Source organism: Ranitomeya imitator, chromosome 1 (genome assembly GCF_032444005.1).
Source record: "Ranitomeya imitator isolate aRanImi1 chromosome 1, aRanImi1.pri, whole genome shotgun sequence".
Classification (NCBI taxonomy): Eukaryota; Metazoa; Chordata; class Amphibia; order Anura; family Dendrobatidae; genus Ranitomeya; species Ranitomeya imitator.
This window is the reverse complement of record NC_091282.1, coordinates 479537156-479560130: the sequence shown is the minus strand read 5'-3', so window position 1 is coordinate 479560130 and position 22975 is coordinate 479537156. Positions and strand designations below refer to the sequence as shown.

The 22975-nt window shown below is 43.0% G+C and overlaps 1 protein-coding gene across 4 annotated transcripts in view; it reads left to right on the top strand.

The window, feature by feature from the left end:
* The window catches only part of ELAVL2 (ELAV like RNA binding protein 2), a 263389-nt gene that overhangs the window by 50220 nt on the left and 190194 nt on the right, over window positions 1–22975 (top strand). For all 4 annotated transcript variants that reach the window (XM_069765490.1, XM_069765462.1, XM_069765481.1 and 1 more), the window contains exon 2: window positions 18204–18294. In XM_069765490.1, coding sequence (XP_069621591.1) covers window positions 18223–18294 — 72 coding nt within the window. In that variant the 5' untranslated portion in view covers window positions 18204–18222. The remainder of the gene's footprint in view (window positions 1–18203; window positions 18295–22975) is intronic.

Genomic DNA, 22975 nt, shown 5'->3' with positions numbered 1-22975 from the left:
GTGGCGCTCCTTCCCTTCCGAGCCCTGTCGTGCACCCAAACAGTGGTTTACCCCCACATATGGGGTATCGGTGTACTCAGGACAAATTGTACAATAACTTTTGGGGTCAAGTTTCTCTTTTTACCCTTGGGAAAATAAAAAAATTGTTGCTAAAACATCATTTTTGTGACTAAAAAGTTAAATGTAAATTTTTTCCTTCCATGTTGCTTCTGCTGCTGTGAAGCACCTGAAGGGTTAATAAACTTCTTGAATGTGGTTTTGAGTACCTTGAGGGGTGCAGTTTTTAGAATGGTGTCACTTTTGGGTATTTTCAGCCATGTAGACCCCTCAAACTGACTTCAAATGTGAGGTGGTCCCTAAAAAAAATTGTTTTGTAAATTTTGCTGTAAAAATTAGAAATTGCTGGTCAAATTTTAACCCTTATAACTTCCTAGAAAAAAAGTGTTTCCAAAATTGTGCTGATGTAAAGTAGACGTGTGGGAAATGTTATTTATTAACTATCTTGTCACATAAATCTCTAGTTTAACAGAATAAAAATTCAAAATTTGAAAATTCCGAAATTTTCAAAATTTTAGCCAAATTTCCATTTTTTTCACAAATAAACGCAAAAGTTACCGACCTAAATTTACCACTAACATGAAGCCCAATATGTCACGAAAAAACTATCAGAACCGTTAGGATCCGTTGAAGCGTTCCCGAGTTATTACCTCATAAAGGGACACTGGTCAGAATTGCAAAAAACGGCTAGGTCATTAAGGTCAAAATAGGCTGGGTCAAGGGGTTAATTCCATTTTGAGGTATGTATGGGTATTTGATCGTTTTGGTTTTGTAAGAAATGAGGCAACTGAAAAGTGAGTCAGTCTCATGTGTACATGTGCTCCTGAAACTAATTGCAGAGCAGGAGATCAGAGTAGAGTGCAGAGCTGTACATGTGCATTTTGCTGAAAGGAGAGTGGAGTGTCCAGTCTCCTGGAAAAATAGTAGTAAATTCTATTTACTAGCAGACATGCTGTGCATTGAGTAACTCTGCCTTACTTAACCCCTTAGTGACCGAGCCAATTTTGTACTTAACCCCTTCCCGACCTTTGACGCCACGTAGGCGTCATGAAAGTCGGTGCCAATCCGACCCATGACGCCTATGCGGCGTCATGGAAAGATCGCGTCCCTGCAGATCGGGTGAAAGGGTTAACTCCCATTTCACCCGATCTGCAGGGACAGGGGGAGTGGTAGTTTAGCCCAGGGGGGGTGGCTTCACCCCCTCGTGGCTACGATCGCTCTGATTGGCTGTTGAAAGTGAAACTGCCAATCAGAGCGATTTGTAATATTTCACCCATTATAACGGGTGAAATATTACAATCCAGCCATGGCCGATGCTGAAATATCATCGGCCATGGCTGGAAATACTAGTGTGCCCCCACCCCACCCCTCCGATCGCCCCCCCACCCCCCCGATCTGGCCGGTACACTGCTCCGGCTCCCCTCCGCCCTGTGCTCCGCTCCCCCCCGTGCTCGTGTCCGCTCCCCCCGTGCTCCAATCACCCCCCCCGTGCTCCAATCACCCCCCCTGCACTCCGATCCACCCCCCCCCGTGCTCCGTTCCACCCCCCCGTGCTCCGTTCCAGCCCCCCCGTGCTCCGTTCCACGCCCCCCGCGCTCCGTTCCACCCCTCCCGCGCTCCGATTCCCCCCCCCGTGCTCCGATCCCCCCCCCCGTGGTCCCCCCCCACCCTATCATACTTACCGATCCAGCCGTGGTCCCGTCCGTCTTCTCCCGGGCGCCGCCATCTTCCAAAATGGCGGGCGCATGTGCAGTGCGCCCGCCGAATCTGCCGGCCGGCAGATTCGTTCCAAAGTGCATTTTGATCACTGAGATATAATCTATCTCAGTGATCAAAATAAAAAAAATAATAAATGACCCCCCCCCTTTGTCACCCCCATAGGTAGGGACAATAAAAAAATAAAGAAATTTTTTTTTTTCCACTAATGTTAGAATAGGGTTAGGGTTAGGGGTAGGGGTAGGGTTAGGGTTAGGGGTAGGGTTAGGGGTAGGGGTAGGGTTAGGGCTAGGGTTAGGGTTAGGGGTAGGGTTAGGGGTAGGGGTAGGGTTAGGGGTAGGGTTAGGGTTAGGGCTAGGGTTAGGGCTAGGGTTAGGGTTAGGAATGTGCACACGTATTCTGGTCCTCTGCGGATTTTTCCGCTGCGGATTTGATAAATCCGCAGTGCTAAACCGCTGCGGATTTATGGCGGATTTACCGCGTTTTTTTCTGCGCATTTCACTGCGGTTTTACAATTGCGATTTTCTATTGGAGCAGTTGTAAAACCGCTGCGGAATCCGCACAAAGAAGTGACATGCTGCGGAATGTAAACCGCTGCGTTTCCGTGCAGTTTTTCCGCAGCATGTGTACAGCGATTTTTGTTTCCCATAGGTTTACATTGAACTGTACACTCATGGGAAACTGCTGCGGATCCGCAGCGTTTTCCGCAGCGTGTGCACATACCTTTAGAATTAGGCTATGTGCACACGGTGCGGATTTGGCTGCGGATTCGCAGCAGTGTTCCATCAGGTTTACAGTACCATGTAAACATATGAAAAACCAAATCCGCTGTGCCCGTGATGCGGAAAATACCGCGCGGGAACGCTGCGTTGTATTTTCCGCAGCATGTGAATTCTTTGTGCGGATTCCGCAGCGTTTTACACCTGTTCCTCAATAGGAATCCGCAGGTGAAATCCGCACAAAAAACACTGGAAATCCGCGGAAAATCCGCAGGTAAAACACAGTGCCTTTTACCCGCAGATTTTTCAAAAATGGTGCGGAAATATCTCACACGAATCCGCAACGTGGGCACATAGCCTTAGGGTTAGGGTTGGAATTAGTGTTGTGGTTAGGGGTGTGTTGGGGTTAGGGTTGTGATTAGGATTATGGCTACAGTTGGGATTAGGGTTAGGGGTGTGTTGGGGTTAGTGTTGGAGTTAGAATTGAGGGGTTACCACTGTTTAGGCACATCAGGGGTCTCCAAACGCAACATGGCGCCACCATTGATTCCAGCCAATCTCGTATTCAAAAAGTCAAATGGTGCTCCCTCACTTCCGAGCCCTGACGTGTGCCCAAACAGTGGTTTACCCCCACATATGGGGTACCAGCATACTCAGGACAAACTGCGCAACAATTACTGGGGTCCAATTTCTCCTGTTACCCTTGTGAATCTAAAAAAATGCTTGCTAAAACATAATTTTTGAGGAAAGAAAAATGATTTTTTATTTTCACGGCTCTGTGTTGTAAACGTCTGTGAAGCACTTGGGGGTTCAAAGTGCTCACCACATATCTAGATAAGTTCCTTGGGGGGTCTAGTTTCTAAAATGGGGTCACTTGTGGGGGGTTTCTACTGTTTAGGCACACCAGGGGCTCTGCAAACGCAACGTGACGCCCGCAGACCATTCCATCAAAGTCTGCATTTCAAAAGTCACTACTTCCCTTCTGAGCCCCGACGTGTGCCCAAACAGTGGTTTACCCCCACATATGGGGTATCAGCGTACTCAGGAGAAACTGGACAACAACTTTTGGGGTCCAATTTCTCCTGTAACCCTTGGGAAAATAAAAAATTCTGGGCTAAATAATTATTTTTGAGGAAAGAAAACGTATTTATTATTTTCACGGCTCTGCATTATAAACTTCTATGAAGCACTTGGGGGTTCAAAGTGCTCACCACACATCTAGATAAGTTCCTTTCAGGGTCTAGTTTCCAAAATGGGGTCACTTGTGGGGGGTTTCTACTGTTTAGGCACATCAGGGGCTCTGCAAACGCAACGTGACGCCCGCAGAGCATTCCATCAAAGTCTGCATTTCAAAACGTCACTACTTCAATTCCAAGCCCCGGCATGTGCCCAAACAGTAGTTTACCCCCACATATGGGGTATCACCGTACTCAGGAGAAACTGGACAACAAATATTGGGGTCAAATTTCTCCTGTTACCCTTGGGAAAATTAAAAAACTCTGGGCTAAATAATTATTTTTGAGGAAAGAAAACGTATTTATTATTTTCACGGCTCTGCATTATAAACTTCTATGAAGCACTTGGGGGTTCAAAGTGCTCACCACACATCTAGATAAGTTCCTTTGGGGGTCTAGTTTCCAAAATGGGGTCACTTGTGGGGGGTTTCTACTGTTAAGCCACATCAGGGGCTCTGCAAACGCAACGTGACGCCCACAGAGCATTCCATCAAAGTCTGCATTTCAAAACGTCACTACTTCACTTCCGAGCCCCGGCATGTGCCCAAACAGTGATTTACCCCCACATATGGGGTATCAGCGTACTCAGGAGAAACTGGACAACAACTTTTGGGGTCAAATTTCTCCTGTTACCCTTGGGAAAATAAAAAATTGCAGGCTAAAAGATCATTTTTGAGAAAATATTATTTTTTTTTTTTTCATGGCTCTGCGTTATAAACTTCTGTGAAGCACTTGGGGGTTCAAAGTCCTCACCACACATCTAGATTAGTTCCTTTGGGGGTCTAGTTTCTAAAATGGTGTCATTTCTGGGGGATCTCCAATGTTTAGGCACACAGGGGCTCTCCAAACGTGACATGGTGTCCGCTAATGATTGGAGCTAATTTTCCATTTAAAAAGCCAAATGGCGTGCCATCCCTTCCGAGCCCTGCCGTGCGCCCAAACAGTGGTTTACCCCCACATATGGGGTATCAGCGTACTCAGGACAAACTGGACAACAATATTTGGGGTCCAATTTCTCCTATTATCCTTGGCAAAATAGGAAATTCCAGGCTAAAAAATCATTTTTGAGGAAAGAAAAATTATTTTTTATTTTCATGGCTCTGCGTTATAAACTTCTGTGAAGCACCTGGGGGTTTAAAGTGCTCAATATGCATCTAGATAAGTTCCTTGGGGGGTCTAGTTTCCAAAATGGGGTCACTTGTGCGGGAGCTCCAATGTTTAGGCACACAGGGGCTCTCCAAACGCGACATGGTGTCCGCTAACAATTGGAGCTAATTTTCCATTCAAAAAGTCAAATGGCGCGCCTTCTCTTCCGAGCCCTGCCGAGTGCCCAAACAGTGGTTTACCCCCACATATGAGGTATCGGCGTACTCAGGAGAAATTGCCCAACAAATTTTATGATCCATTTTATCCTACTGCCCATGTGAAAATGAAAAAATTGAGGCGAAAAGAATTTTTTTGTGAAAAAAAAGTACTTTTTCATTTTTACAGATCAATTTGTGAAGCACCTGAGGGTTTAAAGTGCTCACTAGGCATCTAAATTAGTTCCTTGGGGGGTCTAGTTTCCAAAATGGGGTCACTTGTGGGGGAGCGCCAATGTTTAGGCACACAGGAGCTATCCAAACGCGACATGGTGTCCGCTAACGATGGAAATAATTTTTCATTCAAAAAGTCAAATGGCGCTCCTTCCCTTCCGAGCCTTACCATGTGCCCAAACAGTGGTTTACCTCCACATGTGAGGTATTGGTGTACTCAGGAGAAATTGCCCAACACATTTTAGGATCCATTTTATCCTGTTGCCCATGTGAAAATGAAAAAATTGAGGCTAAAAGAATTTTTTTGTGAAAAAAAAGTACTTTTTCATTTTTACGGATCAATTTGTGAAGCACCTGGGGGTTCAAAGTGCTCACTATGCATCTAGATAAGTTCCTTGGGGCGTCTAGTTTCCAAAATGGGGTCACTTGTGGGGGAGCTCCAATTTTTAGGCACACGGGGGCTCTCCAAACGTGACATGGTGTCCGCTAAAGAGTGGAGCCAATTTTTGATTCAAAAAGTCAAATGGCGCTCCTTCCCTTCCAAGCCCTGCCGTGCGCCAAAACAGTGGTTTACCCCCACATATGAGGTATCAGCGTACTCAGGACAAATTGGACAACAACTTTCGTGGTTCAGTTTCTCCTTTTACCATTGGGAAAATAAAAAAATTGTTGCTAAAAGATAATTTTTGTGATTAAAAAGTTAAATGTTCATTTTTTCCTTCCATGTTGCTTCTGCTGCTGTGAAGCACCTGAAGGGTTAATAAACTTCTTGAATGTGGTTTTGAGTACCTTGAGGGGTGCAGTTTTTAGAATGGTGTCACTTTTGGGTATTTTCAGCCATATAGACCCCTCAAACTGACTTCAAATGTGAGGTGGTCCCTAAAAAAAATGGTTTTGTAAATTTCGTTGTAAAAATGACAAATCGCTGGTCGAATTTTAACCCTTATAACTTCCTAACAAAAAAAAATTTTGTTTCCAAAATTGTGCTGATGTAAAGTAAACATGTGGGAAATGTTATTTATTAACTATTTTGTGTCACATATCTCTCTGGTTTAACAGAATAAAAATTCAAAATGTGAAAATTGCGAAATTTTCAAAATTTTCGCCAAATTTCCGTGTTTATCACAAATAAATGCAGAATTTATTGACCTAAATTTACCACTAACATGAAGCCCAATATGTCACGAAAAAACAATCTCAGAACCGCTAGGATCCGTTGAAGCGTTCCTGAGTTATTACCTCATAAAGGGACACTGGTCAGAATTGCAAAAAACGGCAAGGTCTTTAAGGTCAAAATAGGCTGGGTCTTGAAGGGGTTAATGACCAAGCCAGTTTTTATAATTCTGACCACTGTCAATTTACGGTATGTGGTTATAACTCTGGAACGCTTCAACGGATCCCTCTGATTCTGAGATGGTTTTTTTCGTGACATATTGTACTTAAACATATTAAAATTTCTTCGATATGAGTTGCATTTATTTGTGTAAAAAAAAAAAAAAAAAAAAAAAAAAGAAATTTGGCAAAAACTTAAATTTTTTTGCAATTGTCATACTTTGAATTTTTATGCCCTTAAGGCTACTTTCACACTAGCGTTTTTTTTAAATCCGTCACAATGCGTCGTTTTGCAGAAAAAACGCATCCTGCAAAAGTGCTTGCAGGATGCGTTTTTTCCCCATAGACTTCTATTGACGATGCATTTGCGACGGATTGGCATACTTCGCATCTGTCTTGCGACGGATGCGTCGTGCTTTGGCGGACCGTCGGGAGAAAAAAACCCTACATGTAACGTTTTTTTCTCCCGACGGACCGCTTTTTCCGATCGCGCATGCGCGGCCGGAACTCCGCCCCCACCTCCCCGCACCTCACAATGGGGCAGCGGATGCGCCGGAAAAATGCATCCGCTGCACCCATTGTGCAATGCAGCAAACGCTAACGTCGGAATCTCTCCCCGACGCATTGCGACGGGAAGATTCCGACGCTAGTGTGAAAGAAGCCTAAATCACAGAGATATGTCACACAAAATAGTTAATAAATAACATTTCCCACATGTCTACTTTACATCAGTACAATTTTTTTTTAAACTTCTTTTTTTGCTAGGAAGTTATAAGGGTTAATAGTTGACCGGCGATTTCTCATTTTTACAACAAATTTACAAAATCATTTTTTTAGAGGCCACCTCACATTTGAAGTGAGTTTGGGGGTCGATATAATAGAAAATGCCCAAAAGTTACACCATTCTAAAAACTGCACCCCTCAAGATGCCCCAAACCACATTTAAGACTTTTATTAACCCTTCAGGTGCTTCACGAGAACTACAGCAACGTGGAAGGAAAAAAATAAACATTTTACTATTTTCACCAAAAATTAACTTTGGAACCAAACTTTATTTTCACAAGTGATCAGGAGAAAATAAACCACAAAGTTTGTTGTGCAATTTATCCTGAGTACGCTGATATCCTGTATATGGGGGAATGCCACTGTTTGGGCACATGGCAGGGCTCAGAAGGGAGGGGGGGGGGGGGGGGGGCACCATTTAAATTTTTGAATGCAAAATTACCTGGAATGAATGGTGGGCGCTATGTCATATTTGGAGACCTCCTGATGTGTCTAAACAGTGGTAACCCCCCTCCCAATTCTAACTCCAACCCTAAAACAGCCCTAATCCCAAACCCTAACCACCTCCCTAACCCCATGACCACCTCCCCTGTAACCCCAACAGAACCCTAACCCTAGCCCCAACCTTAACCCTAACTGCAAAGAATGGAATACAATTACCGTATATACTCGAGTATAAGCCGAGATTTTCAGCCCAAATTTTTGGGCTGAAAGTGCCCCCCTCGGCTTATACTCGAGTCACGGTAGTGGCAGGGTCGGCGGGTGAGGGGCTGAGGGCGCTGGGGTATACTTACCTAGTCCCAGCGATCCTCGCGCTGTCCCTGCCGTCCCACGGGCTTCCGCGCTGCAGCTTCTTCCTCTCTTCAGCGGTCACGTGGGACCGCTCATTAGAGATATGAATAAGCGGCTCCACCTCCCATAGGGGCGGAGCCGCGTATTCATTTCTCTGTCAGCGGTGCCGGTGACCGCTGACAGAGAAAGAAGCTGCGGCACCGAAGACAGGAGGGGACAGCGCGAGGATCGCCAGGACTAGGTGAGTATGTTATATTCACCTGTCCTCGTTCCAGCCGCCGATCCATCTTCCCGGCGTCTATCTGCGCTCTGACTGTTCAGGTCAGAGGGCGCGATGACGCACTAGTGTGCGCGGCGCCCTCTGCCTGATCAGTCAGTGCAGACAGACGCCGGGACCAGACGCTGGGAGCTGCAAGTAGCGAGGTGAGTATGGCTTTTTTTTTTTTTTATTGCAGCAGCAGCGGCCATCGCACAGATTAATGTGGAGCATCTATGGGCCACTATGAACACTGCAGAGCACTGTATTGGGGCATCTATGGGGCCACTATGAACACTGCAGAGCACTGTATTGGGGCATCTATGGGGCCACTATGAACACTGCAGAGCACTGTATTGGGGCATCTATGGGGCCACTATGAACACTGCAGAGCACTGTATTGGGGCATCTATGGGGCCAGTATAAACACTGCAGAGCACTGTATTGGGGCATCTATGGGGCCAGTATAAACACTGCAGAGCACTGTATTGGGGCATCTATGGGGCCAATATAAACAGTGCAGAGCACTGTATTGGGGCATCTATGGGGCCAATATAAACAGTGCAGAGCACTGTATTGGGGCATCTATGGGGCCACTATAAACACTGCAGAGCACTGTATTGGGGCATCTATGGGGCCAGTATAAACACTGCAGAGCACTGTATTGGGGCATCTATGGGGCCAGTATAAACACTGCATTTCCACCCTAGGCTTATACTCGAGTCAATAAGTTTTCCCAGTTTTTTGTGGCAAAATTAGGGGGGTCGGCTTATACTCGGGTCGGCTTATACTCGAGTATATACGGTACTTTATTTTACCTAACTAACAAAGGGGGGTTTGACTTACTATTTTTTTTTTCATCACTGTGATGGGGTCACAGTGATCAAAATGAACCAGTAGGAAAAATCTCCTGTTGCCGGCTGGCATGGAGGGCCGGGTACGGAGCCGCAGGGTCCAGGGACACACTGAGGGGGCTCGGGGGACCCCATTTCTCTCTCATCTGGTATGCTAGATCATATCAAAGGAGAGAGAAATGAATGAGAAAGCAGACATGTCGCAGAGGTTAACACGTGAGAAGCGGATAGAAATTGTGTTGGTCTGGTGAACGCAGTACCCGGGTCATTGCAGCAGATTTCAATGCAAGATACCATATGGAAACTGTCCTGATTCCCATGTTATTTAGGTGTATCCATATAAATGGGCCACCAAAAAAAGTTTGCCTCATCACTGATCATAATGTTCTGTGTAAACTGAGGGTCCTGTTCCAATTTTTATTTTGCCCATTCTGCAAATTCAGCGTGCCGCTCTGGCATCAGTCGAACATCCCTTTGGCGGATATTAGCTACTCACAAATGGCACCCTTACAAAATCCAGCTACTGCAGCATCTCAACAAGGATGACCCAGATCAGCACGCTGAATAAGTTTGATGTCACATGACCCTCTTCCCATTGGGGAAAAATAGTTGAATCCAAAATGGCCATCTTCAAAATGGCCACCATGTTCACCACCCATCTTGAAAAGTTTTCCCCCCTCTCATATAATAATGTGGCACAAACCGGAAGTTGATATCACCAACCATTCCCATTTTATTTAGGTGTATCCATATAGTTATATGAAAAAGTTTAGGCACCCCTAATCTTAAGCTTAATGTTTTATAAAAAATTCATGGATAAACCTAATTTCAAGGCAGAAACATTAATGTGTCCAACAGTTATTAGATATATGAAACTGAAATAGCTGTTGCAAAAAAAACAATTTTTATAAAACATTAAGCTTAACCCCTTACCGGCATCGGACGTACTATACCGTCCGATGCCGGCTCCCCTGCTTTGATGCAGGGCTCCGCGGTGAGCCCGCATCAAAGCCGGGACATGTCAGCTGTTTTGAACAGCTGACATGTGCCCGTAATAGGCGCAGGCAGAATCGCGATCTGCCCGCACCTATTAACTAGTTAAATGCCGCTGTCAAACGCAGACAGCTGCATTTAACTACCGCTTCCGGCCGGGCGGCCGGAAATGACGGCATCGCCGACCCCCGTCACATGATCGGGGTCGGCGATGCTTGTATATTGTAACCATAGAGGTCCTTGAGATCTCTATGGTTACTGATGACCGGTGGCTGTGAGCGCCACCCTGTGGTCGGCGCTCACAGCACACCTCTATTTCTGCTACATAGCAGCGATCAGCAGATCGCTGCTATGTAGCAGAGCCGATCGTGTTGTGCCTGCTTCTAGCCTCCTATGAAGGCTATTGAAGCATGGCAAAAGTAAAAAAAAAAAAAAGTTTAAAAAAATGTGAAAAAAATAAAAAAAACATAAAAGTTTAAATCACCCCCCTTTCGCCCCAATCAAAATAAATCAATAAAAAAAATATCAAATCTATGCATATTTGGTATCGCCGCGCTCAGAATCGCCCGATCTATCAACTAAAAAAAAAGTATTAACCTGATCGCTAAACAGCGTAGCGGGAAAAAAATTCGAAACGCCAGAATTACGTTTTTTTGGTCGCCGTGACATTGCATTAAAATCCAATAACGGGCGATCAAAACAACGTATCTGCACCAAAATGCTATCATTAAAAACGTCATCTCGGCACGCAAAAAATAAGCCCTCAACCGACCCCAGATCATGAAAAATGGAGACGCTACGAGTATCGGAAAATGGCGCAATTTTTTTTTTTTTTTTTTTGCAAAGTTTGGAAATTTTTTTCACCACTTAGATAAAAAATAACCTAGTCATGTTAGGTGTCTATGAACTCGTAATGACCTGGAGAATCACAATGGCAGGTCATTTTTAGCATTTAGTGAACCTAGCAAAAAAGCCAAACAAAAAACCAATGTGGGATTGCACTTTTTTTGCAATTTCACCGCACTTGGAATTTTTTTTCCCGTTTTCTAGTACACGACATGCTAAAACCAATGATGTCGTTCAAAAGTACAACTCGTCCCGCAAAAAATAAGCCCTCACATGGCCAAATTGACGGAAAAATAAAAAAGTTATGGCTCTGGGAAGGAGGGGAGCGAAAAACGAACACGGAAAAACGAAAAATCCCCTGGTCATGAAGGGGTTAAGATTAGTAGGAATGCCCAAACTTTTTCATATAACTGTACATGGCCCACCCTCTACTTTGTGGAGATGGTACAAGTGAAGAGCAGAGAGGAAAGAGAGTGAAGACATAAAGATGTTCTGGGCTTTCTAAAAAGTCTTATCTGTAGCTCAGTAAGGGTATGTGCACACGTTGCTGATCTGCAGCTGATTGGCCGCTGCGGATTCGCAGCAGTTTTCCATGAGTTTACAGTACCATGCAAACCTATGGAAAACAAAATCTGCAGTGCTGCGGGAAAAAATGTGCGGAAACGCTGCGTTTATTCCGCAGCATGTCAATTCTTTGTGCGGATTCTGCAGCGGTTTACACTTGCTCCATAATAGGAATCTGCAAGTGTAAAACCGCAGGTGGAATCCGCAAAAAAATTGCGGTAAATTCACGGTAATTCCACAGGAAATTCGCAGTGTGGTTTACCTGCGGATTTACCAAAATCCGGAAAAATCCGCAGAGTAATCCGCAGCATGTGTACATACCCTAATGTATGTGTTACTCCATGCTGCTACCTCTGTGTTATCTAAGAAATAAGCAATTTTTCTTTGCACTGGACTCTGTGGTAGAGATTACAGCAGCTATTCCACTACTATCCCAGGGCCTAAATGGTGGACAACTGGTGAAAATGTAGGATTAATGATATATAATGGACAGAAAGTGTTATGCCGCACATACAGGTCCTTCTCAAAAAATTAGCATATAGTGTTAAATTTCATTATTTACCATAATGTAATGATTACAATTAAACTTTCATATATTATAGATTCATTATCCACCAACTGAAATTTGTCAGGTCTTTTATTGTTTTAATACTGATGATTTTGGCATACAACTCCTGATAACCCAAAAAACCTGTCTCAATAAATTAGCATATCAAGAAAAGGTTCTCTAAACGACCTATTACCCTAATCTTCTGAATCAACTAATTAACTCTAAACACATGCAAAAGATACCTGAGGCTTTTATAAACTCCCTGCCTGGTTCATTACTCAAAACCCCCATCATGGGTAAGACTAGCGACCTGACAGGTGTCAAGAAGGCCATCATTGACACCCTCAAGCAAGAGGGTAAGACCCAGAAAGAAATTTCTCAACAAATAGGCTGTTCCCAGAGTGCTGTATCAAGGCACCTCAATGGTAAGTCTGTTGGAAGGAAACAATGTGGCAGAAAACGCTGTACAACGAGAAGAGGAGACCGGACCCTGAGGAAGATTGTGGAGAAGGACCGATTCCAGACCTTGGGGAACCTGAGGAAGCAGTGGACTGAGTCTGGTGTGGAAACATCCAGAGCCACCGTGCACAGGCGTGTGCAGGAAATCGGCTACAGGTGCTGCATTCCCCAGGTAAAGCCACTTTTGAACCATAAACAGCGGCAGAGGCGCCTGACCTGGGCTACAGAGAAGCAGCACTGGACTGTTGCTAAGTGGTCCCAAGTACTTTTTTCTGATGAAAGCAAATTTTGCATGTCATTCGGAAATCAAGGTGCCAGAGTCTGGAGGAAGACTGGGGAGAAGGAAATGCCAAAATGCCTGAAGTCCAGTGTCAAGTACCCACAGTCAGTGATGGTGTGGGGTGCCATGTCAGCTGCTGGTGTTGGTCCACTGTGTTTCATCAAGGGCAGGGTCAATGCAGCTAGCTATCAGGAGATTTTGGAGCACTTCATGCTTCCATCGGCTGAAATGCTTTATGGAGATGAAGATTTCATTTTTCAGCACGACCTGGCACCTGCTCACAGTGCCAAAACCACTGGTAAATGGTTTACTGACCATGGTATTACTGTGCTCAATTGGCCTGCCAACTCTCCTGACCTGAACCCCATAGAGAATCTGTGGGATATTGTGAAGAGAAAGTTGAGAGACGCAAGACCCAACACTCTGGATGAGCTTAAGGCCGCTATTGAAGCATCCTGGGCCTCCATAACATCTCAGCAGTGTCACAGGCTGATTGCCTCCATGCCACGCCGCATTGAAGCAGTCATTTCTGCCAAAGGATTCCCAACCAAGTATTGAGTGCATAACTGAACATTATTATTTGATGGTTTTTTTGTTTGTTATTAAAAAACACTTTTATTTGATTGGATGGGTGAAATATGCTAATTTATTGAGACAGGTTTTTTGGGTTATCAGGAGTTGTATGCCAAAATCATCAGTATTAAAACAATAAAAGACCTGACAAATTTCAGTTGGTGGATAATGAATCTATAATATATGAAAGTTTAATTGTAATCATTACATTATGGTAAATAATGAAATTTAACACTATATGCTAATTTTTTGAGAAGGACCTGTATATACACAGGGCAAATTATTCTGAAAAGTTACTTAAAAGTATGTTGCCTGTTATATTGTGCACCACTGTGAATAACATCAATTTTAAAAATTAAAGTTGTAATATTGCAGTTTTGTTTAAAATATTGCTGTAATATTCTGCTCTTGAAAAACAAAATGAACTCAAATGGCGATCTCTGAAAAAATAAAAAGTTATGGCTCCTGGAACGTTTAAAATAAAAAATGAAGTGTAATAAAAAGTAACAAGAAAGCCAAAGGTACTGGAAATGAGCTAATCGATTAGTGGGCCCTTGTCCAACATCCTTGTCAGTAGTTTGTGAGGGGCGGCAGGAAAGCTAAGAACTACCTCCCACTTACCAGCATTTCTATCTTCTCTTTTAATTTGTAGGGTTATTCATCTTTGACAAATCTTAGACTAAGGCTACGTTCACACTAGCGTTCCGCTAGTGTGCGTCGCCTTAGCGTCGGGCGACGCAGCGGCGACGCACGCGTCATGCGCCCCTATGTTTAACATGGGGGACGCATGAGTTTTTGTGTGTTGCGTTTTGCAACACTTGCGTCTTTTTTGTCGCTAGCGTCGGACCAAGAAAACGCAACAAGTTGCATTTTTCTTGCGTCCGATCTTCGGCAAAAAACGACGCACGCTTCGCAAAACGCAGCGTTTTTGCGTGCGTTTTGCCGCGTTTTTTTGTGCGTCGTGCGTTGCGTCGCCGACGGAGCGGCGCGCAACGCTAGTCTGAACGTAGCCTAAAATGGGTATAAATGTCAAAAAAGAAAACAATTCTCACACCTTGTGAGTTCAGATGCACTGACCCAAACAGTGAGTGGGTGCAGTGTATACTTGCTATGCTACTGATACAGCATCAGCCTTAATGTGTCGCAATGTTGGCATCATGACTACTGATAAGCAGTCAGTGATTGGCAGCCATATTTGCCAATAGCACTCAGTCCCTTCCATGTCTCGCTGTGTGGCTAAGCAGTACAGCCACATATGGCATATTTATACATTCAGCAGAAATTGTGGCCCACATTTTGGTGCCGTTTTTATCCACTTCCCAACTTGAAGATGTAAAATCTGGAACTAAAACAAAATTTTGATGGTAAAAATGTAATTTATTTATTTTTTTCATTACCCAATTGTATAAAATTCTGTGACCCGCCTGTGGTGTCAATATGATCACTGCACCCCTAGGTGAATTCATTGAGAGGTGTAGTTTGTAAAATGGGGTCTCTTATGGGGGGTTCTGCTGGTCTGGCACATCAGGGGCTCTGCCAATGTGACATGGCACGCTCAAACCAGTCCAGCAAAATGTGAACACCAATATGGCGCTTATTCCCTTCTGAGCTTTGCACTGTGCCTCAAAAGTATTCTACCACATACGCGGTATCGGCGTACTTGGGAGAAATTGCACAATAAATTTTGGGGTCCATTTTCTCCTATCCTTGTGGAAAAAAATGTAAAGCAAGCAACATTTTTGTGGGAACAATTTGATTTTTTTATTTTTTTTATTTCAAAGCTCTACGTTATGAACTTCTGTGAAGCAGCTTGGGGGTTCAAGGTCCTCACCACACATCTAGACACATTTCTTGAAGGGTTTAGCTTTCAAAATGGTGTCACTTGTGAGTGTTTTCACTGTTTAGGCACATCAGGGGCTCTCCAAAGGAGACCTGACACAGGCAGACCATTTCATCAAAGTCTCCGTTCCAAATAGTCACTCCTTTTCTGAGCCCCCGCCATGAGCCCAAATAGTATTTTCCCCCACATATGGGGTACCGGCATACTTGATATAAATTGCAAAACTAATTGGTGCAATTTCTCTTGTTACCCTTGTGAAAATGCAGAATTTGGGGCTAAAAAAACATTTTATTCATTCATGTTTTTTTTAACTTTCACAGGTCATAATATTATAAACTTCTGTGAAGCACCTGTGGGTTCAAGGTGCTCCCCACACAACTAGATAAGATCTCTGAGGGGTCTAGTTTACAAAATGGTGTCATTTGTGGGCAGTTTCCAGAGTTTAGGCACATCAGGGGCTCTCCAAACTCAACATGGCATCCGCTAATTATTCCAGTAAATTATACATCCAAATAATCAAATGGCGCTCCATCCCTTCCGAGCCCTTCTGTGTGTCCAAACAGTGGTTTTCCTCCACGTATGGGGTGTCGGTAAACTCAGGAGAAATTGCACAACAAATTTTGGGAACCGTTTTTTTTCCTGTTACCCTTACAATTGTTGTTTTTATTTTTAAATTGAGTCTAAAGTAAAACTTTTGTGTTATAGTTAATATGCATTTTTTACTTCCACATTCCAATAATTTCTGTGAAGCACCTGGTTAATAAACTTCTTGAATGTGGTTTTGAGCACCTTGAGGGATGCAGTTTTTAGAATGGTGTCACACTTGGGTATTTTCTGTCGCATAGACACCTTAAAATAACTTCAAGTGTGATTTGGTCTCTTTAGAAATAAATTTTTTTCTAAATTTTCCGCTGGTCAACTTTTAACCCTCAACTTCCTCACAAAAATTTTTTCAAAAATTGTTCGATATAAATGAGACATGTGGGATATGTTATTTATTAACAATATGATGTGATATAACGATGATTCATTTAAAGGCACTAAAAGTAAAACTTTGAAAGCTTCAAAATGTTCAATTTTTTTGCCAAATTTCCATTTCTTTCCCCACAAATGCAAGTCATATCAAATAAATTATACCACTATCGTAAAGTACAATGTCACAAAAAAGCAATGTCTGAATCAGTGGGATCCGTTGAAGTGTTCGTTATTACCTCATAAAGTGACACTAGCCAGAATTGTAAAAATTGGTCGGTTCATTGATGTGCTCACAGCTTTGGGGCAGGTAAACGTGTTAAACACTGTAGTATCAGCATTGGATGTACAAAGCTATGATTTTTTTTTTACACTAGCAGCTCTTGTGGTTTAAAAAAAAAAAAAACCCTTCACAATGCTCCCTATTCAGATCTTAAATGTACCTTTTCCATCAGGATAGATAGTCTGCTTTTTGCCCCACAGACAGCCATTGAGTATATTGACAAATGTTTGATTTAAACCAGCTAAATTATATATACTTTGCCTTGCGGAAAAGTGGTTAAGAAAACAACAATTTCTCCAGGAAAAGCTAATCTTCATATAGTTTTGTCTATGGAAATATTGAAAAACGATAGCCATTGGGATGAGTCATTAAAAAAAACGCAGATTCGCAGTTTCTTGGGGTGTAAACAGTATCTTATTACTTGAAATGTGAGAATTCATTTCTGGATTATGTGACAAGGCAATACTACAGTACAAATTGATGTGTATTTTTCCTACAGATTTGTAATATGATGTCACCTTACTGGAACTAAAAACGAGAAGTCTGTCCTGGTCTCTAGTCTTCATTGAGAAATTAAAATCTAAAGTGAAATGATGGCAACTTGTGTGCCTTGAAGTGATTGATAGATTTCTGCTACTATATTTTACTTGTGCTTTGCAGACAATATTTGATGCTTTAGGCTTTATATATGTTTTTTACAGCTAAATGTGAAGGCCATATATTTAGTGCCAAAGAGAGGGTGGATCCCTTCTGGGAAATAATGGACCCCTCTTCCAGCTTTCCTCCTGCCCCCCAATTTTTGGTGCTAAATTTACATCTATAAGCTGTGTTCACATGTTCCGTTTTTGCTGTGTTTGTTAATCCATATTTTAAGCTGCTTTTTACAGTACCAGCAAAGCCTGAGAGGTTTCAGAAATTTCATGCACACACGTTTTATTTTGTGACGGATTTGGAAAACTTCTGTTTTTTTAAAAACTACAGCTTGTCACTTCTTTCAACGTTTTGCAGTGTTTTTTACCCATAGGGAACAATTGCAAAAAACGCAGGTATCAAGTTTTGCTGCTTTTTCTGTGAAGAGAAAAAAAACCCAGCTACAGCAGTGTGTGAAAAACATTTTTTTCCCCAAGGTTAAACCATAATGTAACCGTGAATCTTTTCATGAACTCATGAATGTTTTTGTTCAGACATAAACATTTTTCATTAAATTTGACCAAATTGCTTTTTTTTCTTCCAAAAATTGTTTTATGGTTTCACATATGTCTTGCATTGGTGACCTGTGTTCATGTTTCTGTGGTCAAAATAAAGCTGAACTTTGGTATCCGGAAAAACAATGCAAAACATGGTGTTTGTAAGCAGCTTCTTACTGCCAAGAGAGTAGGTTTGGCCTGCAGAATAAAAACGCAGCCAAAACGCAATGTGTGAACATAGCCTAAAAGTGAACTAGGTCTCTGACCAGTAAAGCAGTGTTACTGATATACAAAATGCTAGCATAGGATGTTTGTAATGCCATATTTGTGTTTTCTTGCTTATCTAACATGCAGTACTTTTTGTGTCCATATTGCAGACGGCAACTCCAAACTAACATGGCAGTCAGACTGTGTGATGTGGCTTCTCTGCTTAGAAGTGGTTCGTGGGCAGCAGAGCCTTGGACTGGGGTCTGTGGGATTTTTCTTAAATTTTTGTAGGCTTTTAGTAGTCACATAGGCCATACCAAAACCATAAAATTATTAAATTTAATGCAGCTCAAAATGTCTGCATGTAGTTTTAATTTTATGTAGTTTCTACTTCCCCATTTGTAAGCAATACGTGTTGGTCTGACTAAGCTTTGAATGGCTATGCAGAAGGTCCTAATGGTTTACTTTAATATTAAATATGTTTTGGTATGGTCTCAGACTATTCTCCTTAAATGTTTATACAGTTATCGAAGATAAAATAATTTGATCACTTTAAAGAGGATTTGTTGTGTAGTGAGAACAGTTTTGTTGATCCTATCAGCACATTATTCATTACGTTGCAAAGCTTCAACCCTAGCATTATTTCATCCCGAGCAGATGGTCCAGTAGCTGAGCAGTGCTATTATTTCAGCACACCCGGCTTAGTGCAGCTGTTCACTTGAATGTTGGCTTGAGCTCTGTTTTGCAACTTAAAAAAACAAATGTTCCATTGGGTAAAAATTGTATTTTAGAAAATACTGTCCATTGTTTGCAGAATACTGGCAAGTTTTTGTTGTACTTATTGCTAGATGCTGAAAGTCATAAAAATATCCAAATTTTTAAGTTTCACGATCAGCCAATTTATTTAACCTAAATATACACTGCACACAGTTAAGGGTATTTGGCTTTCCGGGGGAAATTTCAGAACAAATCTAATATGCACTTTAACCTTTTCAGGTGAACTTAATGTGACAGTCTCTAAACTTTTGAATATACATGTTCAACTGTTCAGTGTTTTCAGTACTTTTTGCACAACTTGCTGTTCTCTAACAAGGACCTTAACGGCAAAATTCACATCATTGGTTTGATCAATGAATCGCACAATACATTTTGGGGTTCAATTAGAATTGGTATTTATAGTCTTCCTTATCATGCTCTTCACATTTTGACATAATGAGCCTAAAGGTACCTTCACACATAACGATTTTGTTAACGATATCGTTGCAACGTCACGCTTTTTGTGACGTAGCAACGATCCCGCTAACGATCTCGTTATGTGTGACAGCGACCAACGATCAGGCCCCTTTTGGGAGATCATTGGTCGTTGGGGAATGATCAGGACCTTTTTTTGGTCGCTGATCACCCGCTGTCATCGCTGGATCGGCGTGTATGACGCCGATCCAGTGATGTGTTCACTTGTAACCAGGGTATTTATCGGGTTTCTAAGAGCAGGGCCGCGCTTAGTAACCCGATATTTTACCATGGTTACCATTGTAAAAGTAAAAAAAAACAAAAAAACAACTACATACTTTACGGCCGGCGCTGACAGTGCGGGAAGCTGACGGCGGGGGACGTGACAGACATCGGAATGTGAGTATGTTGTTTTTTTTTTTTCTTTCTTACTTTTACAATGGTAACCAGGGTAAATATCGGGTTACTAAGCACGGCCCTGCACTTAGTAACCCGATGTTTACCCTGGTTACCCGGGGACTTCGGCATCGTTGAAGACGGTTTCAACGATGCCGAAGTCGTTCCCCTGATCGTTGGTCGCTGGAGAGAGCTGTCTGTGTGACAGCTCCCCAGCGACCACACAACGACTTACCAACGATCACGGCCAGGTCGTATCGCTGGTCGTGATCGTTGGTAAGTCGTTTAGTGTAACTGTACCTTAAGACAACACCTAATAATTGGTCAACACTACCTTGCCATTGTGAGGCTTCAAGCAGGGTGTTCTCAGATGGAAGTGGCCAATGAGCTTAGAGTGTCGGTGTCATCAGCAGGTTGCAACAGAGAACCTGGATGAGTCAGACAGAAGTGGATGTCCTTTGGCCACATTCCACACTGATGACTGCTTCATTGTGAACAATGCCCTTGGAATCGGATGAAGAATGCCATACAACTCCACCAACATTTAAGGGAGGTGAGCGGCACTAAAGTGTCACATCCGACCATTCAAAGCAGTCTGAATCTGCATGTTCTGCGTGCTAGTCGACCTGCAAGGGTACCTGAACACACCACCAGGCACAGGCATCATCATCTTCCATCTACTATGGATGAGGGAGTGGGCCTCTGTTCACTGATGAAAGTCAATTCACGCTGAACAGAAATGATGGGTGCCAACAATATTGGAGACTTTAAAGGGAAGGTGCCACCAGTTTTCTCGTATTTTGTTTTTTTTGTGAAATTAAGCTTAAAATAGTAATTAAAATGTATTAATGCAATGTTTGCACTGTTTGCAAACATTTCTATATGAAAAATATTATATATTTTTCTACAAATATACATATTTACCACTAGGGGGGGCATTTTCAGTTTTAGACCTCAAGCAGCTATAGTAAGACTTAGCAGCTCTGCCCCAGGGATATTAGACCACCCAAAAGGGGAGGGAAATGGTGATGTCAGCAGTTACTGCCCCAACAGGAAGAATGAAGAGCAGCATCACAGGGCAGCACCATTTTGTGTGTGACAGTTACTGCATCAGAGTGACAGCTAGTTTACAGAGGAGCAGAACACAGTGGGCTCAGCAGCATCTGGACCCAAGAAGAGTGAAGACATGTGGTGTGCATGGAGCAGCATTAGGAGCTGTGTGGGAGCTCCAGCTCTGCAGTGAATGGCCAGGCATTATGGAGGGAGGGGAGAGATGCATTGTATGGCTAAGGCCGGGGTCACACTAGACCGCAATACAGACGAGTGCAATGCGATAAAAAAAAATCGCATAGCACTCGTCCCAATGTTAATCTATGGGGCAGCTCCCATCATCCGATATTTTCTCGGCCGTATTCAGGATCCGAGTGAAATCGCAGCATGCTGCAATTCTCAGCGTATCTCGGCCAATGAAAGTATTTGGGGGTGAGAAAAAAATCGCACAGCACACGGACCATCAGTGTGACGTGCGAGAAATTCTCAGGCATTGAGCAGGTGACAGGAAAGGCTCAGCCATTATTTGCTCATTTTGCAAGTGTGTGAGAAAATCTCACCATACGGACGCCATACGAATGTCACATGGATGCCAAACGGATCATTGGATGCGAGAAAATCGCATCCTCGCACTGCACACGGATCACTGTTTTGGTAACATTTGTGCGATTCTCGTCCATCAAAAACGGACCTTTTTTTATACGTTGTGTGTGTCCCCGGCCTAAGAGTGACTGATGGGAGAGAAAGAGACGTGAAGTATGATGAGTGAGACACATATGGAGTGTGATGGGGAGATACACCTTGAGGCTGTGTGCACACGTTCAGGATTTTTCGCATTTTTTTTGCGTTTGTTCGCTATAAAAATGTGATGAAAACAATTTAAAAATGCATACATATGCATCCCATCATTTATAATGCATTCTGCAATTTTTGTGCATATGTTGCGTTTTTTCTGGGGGAAAAACGCATCGCAGTAAAAAACGCAACATGTTCTGCGCATGTCGTGTCTCCTCCTTTGATGTGGGCTCCGGCGCTGAGCCCACATCAAAGTCACGACATGTCGGCTGTTTTGTACAGCTGACATGTGCGCGCAATAGCGGCAGGTGAAATCGCAATTCACCCGCCGCTATTAACCTGTTAAATGCCGCTGTCAAATGCTGACAGCGGCATTTAACTACCGCTTCCAGCCGCACGGCCAGAAATGGGCGTATCGTCCACCCCCGTCACATGATCAGGGGTTGGCGATGCGTCAGGATGGTAACCATAGAGGTCCTTGAGACCTCTATAGCTACTGATGCCGGCCTGCTGTGAGTGCCTCCCTGTGGTCGGCGCTCATAGTAAGCCTGTAATTCAGCTACGGAGCAGCAATCTGATGATCGCTGCTATGTAGCTGAGCCGATCGAGTTGTGCCAGCTTCTAGTTTCCCATGGAGGCTATTGAAGCGTGGCAAATGTAAAAAAAAAATGTTTTTAAAAATATGAAAAAAAAAATAAAAATTAAAGTTTAAATCACCCCCCTTTTGCCCCATCAAAAATAAAACAATAAAAAAATCAAACCTACACATATTTAGTATCGCCGCGTTCAGAATCGCCCAATCTGTCAATAGAAAAAAACATGACTGACATGTGCCCGCAATAGCGGCAGGTGAGATCGCGATTCAACCGTTCCTCTGTATGTGTTTTCCGTCCGGCGGAAACAGCTGTTTTGACGGATCCTGCAAAAAAACGGATGAAACATGTAGCCATCCGGCGCTAATACAACTCAATGAGAAAATAACGGATCCGGCGAAAAAAAAAAACTGATCTGGCAGAAAAAAAAGTAAATTGTGGAAAAAAACGGATCTGGCGTGAGAAAACGGATCGGTCGGAAAAAACTGATCTGGCAGAAAAAAAAGGAACTTGTGGGAAAAAACGGATCGGTCGGAAAAAACTGATCTGGCAGAAAAAAAAGGAACTTGTGGGAAAAAACGGATCCGGCGGAAAAAAACAAATTAGGCGGGAAAAAAAGGATCCGATGGAAAAAAAACTGATCTGGCAGAAAAAAAAGGAACTTGTGGGAAAAAAACAGATCCGGCGGAAAAAAACGGATTAGGCGGGAAAAAAAGCATCCGATGGAAAAAAAACTGATCTGGCAGAAAAAAAAGGAAATTGTGGAAAAAAAACCGGATAAGGCGGAAAAAAAGGATCCGATAGAAAAAAAAAACTGATCTGATAAAAAAAAAAAAAAGGAAATTGTGGAAAAAAACGGATCCGGCGGGAAAAAACGG